This window comes from Nanorana parkeri, unplaced genomic scaffold (genome assembly GCF_000935625.1).
Source record: "Nanorana parkeri isolate BGI_ZX_2015 unplaced genomic scaffold, ASM93562v1 scaffold857, whole genome shotgun sequence".
Lineage (NCBI taxonomy): Eukaryota > Metazoa > Chordata > Amphibia > Anura > Dicroglossidae > Nanorana > Nanorana parkeri.
In genome coordinates this window covers 669,064-678,329 of record NW_017307125.1, presented here as the reverse complement: position 1 = coordinate 678,329, position 9,266 = coordinate 669,064, and the positions used below count along the sequence as shown (strand labels likewise).

The 9,266-nt window shown below is 40.8% G+C and overlaps 1 protein-coding gene across 1 annotated transcript; it reads left to right on the top strand.

Moving 5' to 3' along the window:
* Positions 1-22: 22 nt before the first annotated feature.
* Positions 23-8,657, top strand: LOC108794510 (keratin, type I cytoskeletal 9-like). The gene is made up of 6 exons (XM_018565556.1): positions 23-119; positions 2,479-2,535; positions 4,864-4,936; positions 7,763-7,819; positions 7,889-8,335; positions 8,378-8,657. Exons 1-6 carry the CDS (start codon positions 59-61, stop codon positions 8,607-8,609), a joined length of 927 nt encoding a protein of 308 aa, XP_018421058.1. The 5' UTR covers positions 23-58; the 3' UTR covers positions 8,610-8,657.
* Positions 8,658-9,266: the final 609 nt, after the last annotated feature.

Below are 9,266 nucleotides of genomic sequence, written 5' to 3'. Positions count from 1 at the left end.
GCATCTGCTGAATATCAGATTCTGTACTGAGAAAATAATTGACTCTCCAGCAGCCAGGATGAGCAGGTTTGGTCCATCGAGGGTCCTCCTGTACTGGGCAGCCCTGCTAAGTGTCTGCAGTAAGTATCAGAACCACTGGCATAAGTACATGTGTAAGGTGAGGTGTGATAACTGTATTGTAGCTGACCTTCAAGAGATGCTAAAGGATGAAATTACCCAACCAGTTCAATAGATTTTTGCTTACATGCAAATGCGATATGAATGAAATTTTGAAGAACATAGGTTTTCTATGGTGCAGTTATATGTAGTTATTATATTAGTATTGCCGTCATAATATTAGAATTTTATTGCTATTATTATTATTTAGAATATTACTTCATAATAGCAAATCATGGCTGTATAAAATAACAATGATACCCTTTTGTATAACTGTTCTGAGTGCAAACTAGCACAGCACAGAAAAATATTTTTACAGTTTTACATTTTTGTAATCTTCTCTTGAATTTTTTTGGGAACGGGCAAAATAAAAAAAGAGTATCACGCATAACACTAAATAAATGTCATAGAAGTCATGCCAAGAATCTATAATACCACATAACCTAATTGTCCTCCTTAGTGTCCTAATTTCTTAAAATGTAGTATCCAACCATTATTACATAATTCGGTAGCCTTTATTAATATATGCTGGTAGTAATAAAATAAATACATTAATACATATTTATATTGGTATAATTAACTGGTATGCAACTAATTGTAAGTAATTTATTTAAACATGTGAAACATTAACCACTTTCCACCTTTCGACAGTAAAAACATCCAAACGGTTCATGTTCAGCTGCCACTAACAGTTTCGCTTGTTTCATGATTCCGGAAGTAACAATTGGTGGTGGACATTGATAAATATATATTTTTATAATAATAATAATAATACAAAATAATAATACATTCCCATGTCAATTATAGATGACAAGATAACAAATATGTAGATAAACAAGGTACCTGAAATGATGACATCAGTGTACATTTGCATTAGATTGTATGGATAAATATTTCTAATGAGATTTTTTAAAAATATTTGGTGCCTGTAAATTGCTGTATCTCCTACCTGTAGAAGGCCTATTTTATACATAACATTTAGAAACAAGCCTGTCTCCAACATATACCTTTGTATTCGAAGGACATCACACATGAAAAATATATTACAATTTAATTTAAAAAAATCAATTAGTATCACGTTAATTCCAAACTTTCTGCACAATTTAATTATAAATTAGTGCAACTGTGAACAATTTATATCTGTAAACACAGGTACAATACAACAGGTAGAGAAACTTCAAAGTGTTGGCAATTTAATGCCTTTCGTGGTTTACAAAAAATATATTTTTTTAAAGAATTTAGTTCCCAACATTTTATTTTTGTCATATTTTTAACAGCCAACAAAAGGTATCACTTTGCCTTTTCCGCCTGTGTATTTATTGCTGGCTAATGCAGTGGATCACTTTTTTTCTGCACACAGATGAAATAGGACCCGAGAGAAAAAAGGAATCCCTGTTTTATCCATTTTATATAAACTGCATTCAAAAAAATACACATTTACAGCAAACTGACACTCACTGACCAAGGCTAATATTGAAACCACCAAATGGGCCAGAAGTTGGCATCTCCTTTGATAGAGATTGTAACCCCAATGTCATGTCAGCCCTCAGTTTAGACACTGCAGACATTTCTTGTGCTCTGTCCATGGTGCTGGGTGAAGCTGAAATTATTCAAGAGTAGAAGTACATACCAATTATTTTCTGCTAGGCAGATACAGCCTACTGTCTTTCAGCTACTGAGGATACTCAAGCTGTAGCAGAAGCATTCTGCTGGGACTCAGGGTTCCTCAAGCTATAGGAGTGGCAATTTAGCCAACCTTGTCTATACATGTGTGGCAGGATGCACAGGCAGCTTAGTGGCAAATGGGCAGCATTGTGGCCTTGTAGTGCTGCAGCCATTGGTCACTAAGCACATGGAGTATGTTTGTTCCCCATGTTACTGCTGAGAGTACAGGATACATTACATAGACAGGCTCTTGTTTGGTTGCATTCTCAGCAGACTTGTAGACTTGCAGTGAAGCAAGTATAAGCAGTACACATGGAAGCAGAGATGGCATACCTTCTCCACTTACGCGTTTCACCAAAAGTAAGATGGAGAAGGTATGGGGGATTGTTTGGTGGTATATACTCATGGATTTATTTTGGATTTAAGACAATAGTGTTGATTTTATACATATACCGGTGAAGTGCGGCTGATATTAAAGCACATTGATACTCAGATTCGCAGCACATTTATCACAATCATAGGCATATGTAATAGCTTAAAAAAAAGCCTATGGAACCCTCACTGAATATAATAACAATATAACATGCAAATAATGTTGATAAAGTCAATCGGAATACTTAGAATATGCTAATATCTGACACTTTGATCTCTTTACAGATGCTTCCCCATATAAATTTTGCAAAGACCAAAACTACATGCCCTCTGGTCCTTCTGGTAAGTCACAATTGTGCACTTAAAGGAAACCTGTCATGAGAGAAAGATGGATGCTGCCATTGTTGACCTACACAAGTGGCCTGTTCAATATTGTATTCCTCTGTCTTTAAGTGTTCAAGTATTTCTTTTAACCACCAATGGGTTTTAATGTATCCAAGTGGGGAGAGTTGAGAAGAAAAGCAAATACAAAAGCCACCATTGACAGTCTAGCAGGGTTCCTGGACTTAGTAGAGTCAAAAGGGCACCATGGTATTTGTATTGCATCCGTTGACCTACATTTCAAAGATTCCAATAAACATGAACACCATATGAGTAGAATCCAAAGTAGCTCAAACAACACAATCTGATGTGTGATAAAATCCAATGTGCATGGGTCAATAAACGTGCAGGAAGACACAGAAGGCAGTCCGCAGAGATGAATCAGACTTCCAGGTATATAACACAGTTGTCACCGATTCTTTTCAGACCTTCACCTACACCCAGTGAGTACAGGTAACAAAGGTATCCTCACCTGGGGTTGTGGACCCACAAAGCAGGTCTCAAACCGCGTATCCCTTCTTATAAAGGGGAGGGAAGCCCGTAGGTATAATAGAAGATGGATCCTTTCAAATTGTGGGTGCCAGCATCAGATTTGTTCGTTTGTCTTTTAATCTGATGCTGGCGCCCACAATTTGAGAGGATCCATCTGCTATTATACTTATGGGCTTCCCTCCCCTTTATAAGAAGGGAAACATGGTTTGAGACCCCTTTGTTACCTGTACTCACTGGGTGTAGGTGAAGGTCTGAAAAGATTCAGTGACAACTGCTTCATATACCTGGAAGTCTGATTCATCTCTGCGGACTGCCCTTTGTGTCTTCCTGCACGTTTATTGACTTTTGCACATTGGATTTTATCACACATCAGATTGTGTTGTTTGAACTACTTTAGATTCTTCTCATATTTTGTTCATGTTTATTGGAATCTTTGAGCACATTTTTGTATATCTCACTGTCATATAACAACACTTCATTTCAGCTTGGCACATTATTGTTATGATTATTTGGATATATTTGAAATATATTTTTAGTCCTTAGTAGCTTTTACATACACATATTTTGTTTTTTTATATATTATACCTTGATGGACACTGAAGTGTAAAAAGATTGACAATATTCGCAATGCAGCCGGTGCTCTAGTCCTACAGGCTACTTACCTAGGGTGTAGCTACCTTCTTGCCCAAAGTTTGCGGCCTTCCACTGAAAGTAGCATGACTTATCATGTTGTTTTGTGTTAATCACAGTCATTAAATTCTGCTTTTGACCACACCTGACGCATGATATTATCCTGCTCTGCCATCACTCCTTGGCAGAGCACAGATTGTATTGCGTGTGCGCGGCCTTTTTGGCATTTAATTAGTTGGCGTTCCATCTTTTGACTGGCAAGGGTGTGCCGCCACCCTGCTGACGCTAGACTCTGCCTAGAATCAAGATGACATTAAAATAAGTCAAGATATTAATCCAACTGGAATGCTGCCCAAAGGTGAGGACACAGGAGATGATTTTGAGCCAGGTCGTTGTCAATTAAAATTGGGCAAGGCGTGATTACTTAGATGTTGCTTACATACTAAGGCAATGTGCAAAATGTAATAATCTAGACTATTCCTGTGGGAAATTATCTTTCATCACTGCTGCAAACCGAAATCTGTTTGATATGGCTTACTGCACCTTGTAAATCATCATTGTTCTGTGCACTACCATTAAATAACCTTGAAGTATACCCCCACTGGGGAGATTCGCTCTCTCTATTTGTCTTGGTGTCCATTGTCAGTGGAATAGGAGTTGAGGGAAAAATGTCCAATGGGGTCACCTGTTCGAGTTACAACTGTGTAAGAGGGAATTTTGACTCACTTCCTGTTGTGTCTGTGGGACAGGAAGTGGGAGGATAACTGTATCGCATACAAATTCCATTTTTTCCTTTCCTCTAGCTCTCCTGGGAAAATCCCTCCACCGATCCGTACTTACCTTAATATCACTGCCGCATCAGTCCTTCTATAGGCCCATCAACAAGCCATCTGCTGTATTGGTTGACGGGCTTATAGAAGCCTGTGGTGGGAGTAAGTGCACAGGCACAGCCAGCGATATAGCAGTTTTTGCTCCCAGAAGTTGAAGGATTGAAGAGGAAATGAATGGTCTGCCCAAATGCACCACACCATAGTGCTAAAACTTGCATACACCCGGGCCCGCTATTGCACCAATGTGAACAAGGACCAACAAAATGTTGACGTTTTCTCCACTTTCTCTGGCATGTACGTAGTATGCAATTAACATTGTTGTCTTCTACTCATTTAGATGCCAATGCTCTGCTTCCAGTGTGCGATGGGGCTCCAGGATATATTCGGATTTCAGCTGGTTCTGTCAGTAAGTACCTCTCATGGTGATTATTGTTTTATCTGTAGCAACAGAATAAGCTTTTTTAGCCCTTTTTTGTTTCTTTTAAAGTTACCATTTTGTAATTCTACCCAGCAATTTTCTTTTACTGTTCCTCCTTTTGTTATGTGGAATTTTTATTGATTTTTTTACAAATAATATGCAAAAATGTAAAAGTGTATACAAGGATGCATTGCTAGCACAGTACAAAGGAGATGCAGAAATTACAAGCTAAGCAATTAATTAGGGCTGCGGAAATTAACGATTAATCCCTCGATTAATCGTTAATTTTTTTGATCGATTAAAGTTCTTTGGCTCCGTACTCACCTCTCCGCCGGCTTCCAGGTCTTCCGTCAGGGATCCTCCCCCCTTCCACAAGTGGCTCTGTCAGCTAACGAAGGGATGGGGGAGGAGTACGGTGATGTCGATGTCCGTGACGTCACTGGACTCTTCCCCCTTCCCTTCGTTACCTGATGGAGCTGCTTGGGCCGGTGAGTACACCCGGGAGAGACACACTTTTTACCGGAAAGGTTTAATCTGCTCAATCGAGCAGATTAAACCTTTCCCTGGGATCGTTTTTTGTTTTTTTTTCTGACATCGGGAGCCTGACTTGCTGTATGTGTATAGGCCAATGTAGTTGGATGTGTATGTGCGCTATAATTAATCGAAATTAATCGATTAATCGATTAAAAAAACTTTTGATTAATCGAACAGGAAATTTTTAATCATTACCAGCCCTACAATTAATGTGTTTTTAGAGGATGCATAATAATCAAGAGAAAATACAATCACCTTGTATAAAAACATCACTGGTCCATATAGTAAACTTGGTGCAAAGTTGTTCACTGAGGTCATTGCAAATGACATGGAGGCGCTGTTTAAGTTTAGATCCTCCATATACAGGAGAGCTGCAAAATTTTGGAATAGCCTTAGGCATTAATACTATCCACTTGCTTCAAAAAAGTGCTGGATGTGTTAATAAATGCACAGAGTTGAAGTGGCTATTAAAATACAACTAACAGGGTTATTCACAAAGCTACCGAAGGCAGCCAAGTGAATAACCCAGCCGAAGTGAAGTGAGCCAAGCGCTGTTTGGCTGCCATTCACTTCTGGCTTGTATGGCTGATTTCAGCTGTACATTGGCTAAAATCAGCAATGCATCAGCTGCCTTCGGTCAGCCGAACATGCTCTGCATGCCGAAGGGCAGAAGGACTTTTACTCCGCCGATCCTACATCTGGATCGGCTGAGCCGAAGCTCCGGCAGCTCACTCGCTGCCGTTCGCCATTATTCTCACAGGGGCCTAACGGAAGTGAGTGAATAGCCGAATGCCGCTCAGCTATTCTGCTCAGTACCTCCGAGGTACCGAGCAGAGTAGAAAAGATGCGAAAAGAATGTGAAGAAAAAGAACAAACAATTTGCAGAATTATTTTTAAAATGATACAAAATAGGAACATTTTAAAAATATATATTTTAAAGGGGTTCTAAACCCTCCCGTTTTTTTTTGCTTATATCTACTGCTAGCAAGCAGTAGATATAGTCAAGAAGTGTAAAAAAAAAAAAAAACGCTTGAAATAATTTTCAACTTACCTCGTTATCACTGCTCGCTCCCACGCCGAGAATCAGGAACTGCTCTTACGGCCGCAAAGGATCTTGGGGCGGGCGCATGCGCAGTTCCGATTCTCGGCCGGGATACGAGCAGAGACGCAAGGTAAGTCTATGGACGCGTGCACCCGCCTGCAGACACCGCTGGATCGGAGGGACAGAGCAGTCAGCGCTGGATCGGAGAGACGCCGCACCGCTGGAGGGACACATGAAAACATGGGGAAAGAAGAGGAAGACCAGAATAAGAGACATCATTTAAGGTATGTGCTAACATTTACATGGGGGGGAGGGAAAAAAATGTTGCCTTTAATATCACTTTAAATAAAAAAACAATTGGGTGGAGCGAATAATGATAGCTAGCTCCGCCCAACTGTTTCCTATTGGCCGGCACCTGCCACTGCCCTGGTAATGAATAACAACTGGGCGGAGCCGGTCGGGACATCATGGCCTGCTCCACCCAGTTGTTATTGTTTAATGACAGATCAGCTTCCCCATGTCATTTGGGGACGCTGATTGGTCATTACAACTGAGCTGAGCCAGCGGCAGTACAGTACACTACAGTACATTTGCGATACAATCGGGTTTACGATGGGTTTATCAGAACGTAACCCCATCATAAACCGAGAAGTGTCTTGGAAGGCCATAGTTCTACTTTAATTTTTAGAAAGAAATCACTAGATAGATTGATGATTAAATATTCAGTCAGAAAAACGCAGCACTCAGAGTTTCTATTTTCATAGTTTTACTTTTTCTGAGTGATAAAATACGTCTGTGTAGTCCAGTAGGCACCAGTGTCCGATCACGCTGCCCAGTGCACTCAGTGGTCTATAAGACCTCGTCATATAACCCACTTCTGCTGCTCTACAAGTCTATGTAAGGACCCTTGTGATGGAGGGTGTAGCCGCTACTCATCTTTGCATAGAGCACTAGTGGGAGGGCAGGAAGCACATTTCTAATTTAAAAAAAAGATTGCATTAAGGCATTTTCAATCGGAAAACAGTTAAATGTCATAACAATATCAGGGCAGGACTATAAAGGTGTGAGACTTCATTAGGGCTTTATACTTTTATACTGTAAAATTAACTCTGTTCAGTTCCTAAGATTTCATTACACATAGGCCTGAATGAACTAAGAAAATGTGTTGCTTTTGTTGTTCGTATTCTTACTCTTCCTCTTGAATTTTGCAGGTGGGTCTGGATCTATGAGTGCTGGAAGCAGCTCCATGTCTATCCAAAGTGGCAGCATGTCAGGTGGTGGAGGTGGTGCCTTTGGAGGTGGAGGCGGAGGTTCTGGTAGCCAGAATGTAATGTCCTCTGGAGGAGGAGGAGGAGGAGGAGGAGGCTCATCTAGCCAGTTCAGCATGTCTGGAGGAAGTTCAGGATCTGGAGGCTCAGGTAGCCAGATGATTATGTCCTCTGGAGGAGGAGGAGGAGGAGGAGGAGGAGGCTCATTCGGCATGTCTGGAGGAAGTTCTGGAGCTGGAGGCTCAGGTAGCCAGAGCATATATTCTTCTTCTTCCGGAGGAGGAGGAGGAGGCATGTCTTCATTCCATTCAGCTGGAGGAAGCTCTCACCAAAACACTGTCATCATTGCAGGAAATGCAAACCTTCCTCCGAGACCAGGCAGCGGAGGAGTGATTATAGGTGGAGGTGGAGGATCCAGTTTTGCTGCATCAGGTGGAGGAGCGAGTGGAGGTTCATTTGGTCAAAGCAGCTCATCAATGGGAAGTGGGACCTACCATAAAGCCTCAGGTGGAATGGGGAGCTCATTTCATGGATCTTCCGGTGGATCATCAAGTGGAGGCACAGGTTCATTTGGATCTTCAAGTGGATCTTCATATGTAGGCTCAGGTTCATTTCATGGTTCATCGGGCGGAGGCACAGGCCACTTTGCTGGATCATCAGGTGGAGGCACAGGAAACTTTGCTGGATCATCGGGTGGAGGCACAGGAAACTTTGCTGGATCATCAGGTGGAGGCAATATTCTACAACAAATTAGCAGTGGAGGGTCCAGCAGCAGTGGTGGTGGTGTAGCAAATCCACCTAGATTGATAGGTAAAGTATAACAATAATTGATTGCATTATGTTTACCATTCAATACACACATTTTATTAACAATGTAATCTTTATAAAGATTTCCATTTAATCATCACTGGTGAGCAACATGTAATTCGAAATGTCAGATAATATATGTTCACCTGCACGTCTCTTTATTTGCAAATTAAAAATGACCAGGATGTTCCTGGAACAGTTAGAGATTGTGTTAGTGTTTTACGAAGGGAGCGTTAGTGTTATAGTTATAGGGAGGGTTAGTGTTAGAATTGGGTCTAGAGGGAGATTTAGTATTGAGGGTGAGGTTTTAGGGAGGGTAGCAGAAAGGGTTTAGTGTTAGGGTGGAGTTGCAAGCAGGGACAGGATTAATGCTAGTCTTAATGTCAAGAATCAAGATTTAAAGCACAACTCCAGTAAAACAGCTAAATACAAGGTTAAAATACATTATGTAAAACTTTTTCCTGCCATGATTTTATATTTCCATTCATTCAGTCTTGTGAGTCCCTTAACTCTGCCAGGGTGCATAGCCAGCAACATGTCTTCACTATTTTCTGATTCAACTCTACAGCTTTATCTGTCAGCTGCCAACTCATTATATATAATGGTAAAGCATTGCCAATGAGCAGCTCAGGAGCAGAGAGGTGACATAGGAACGTGTTAGGGCCCATTCA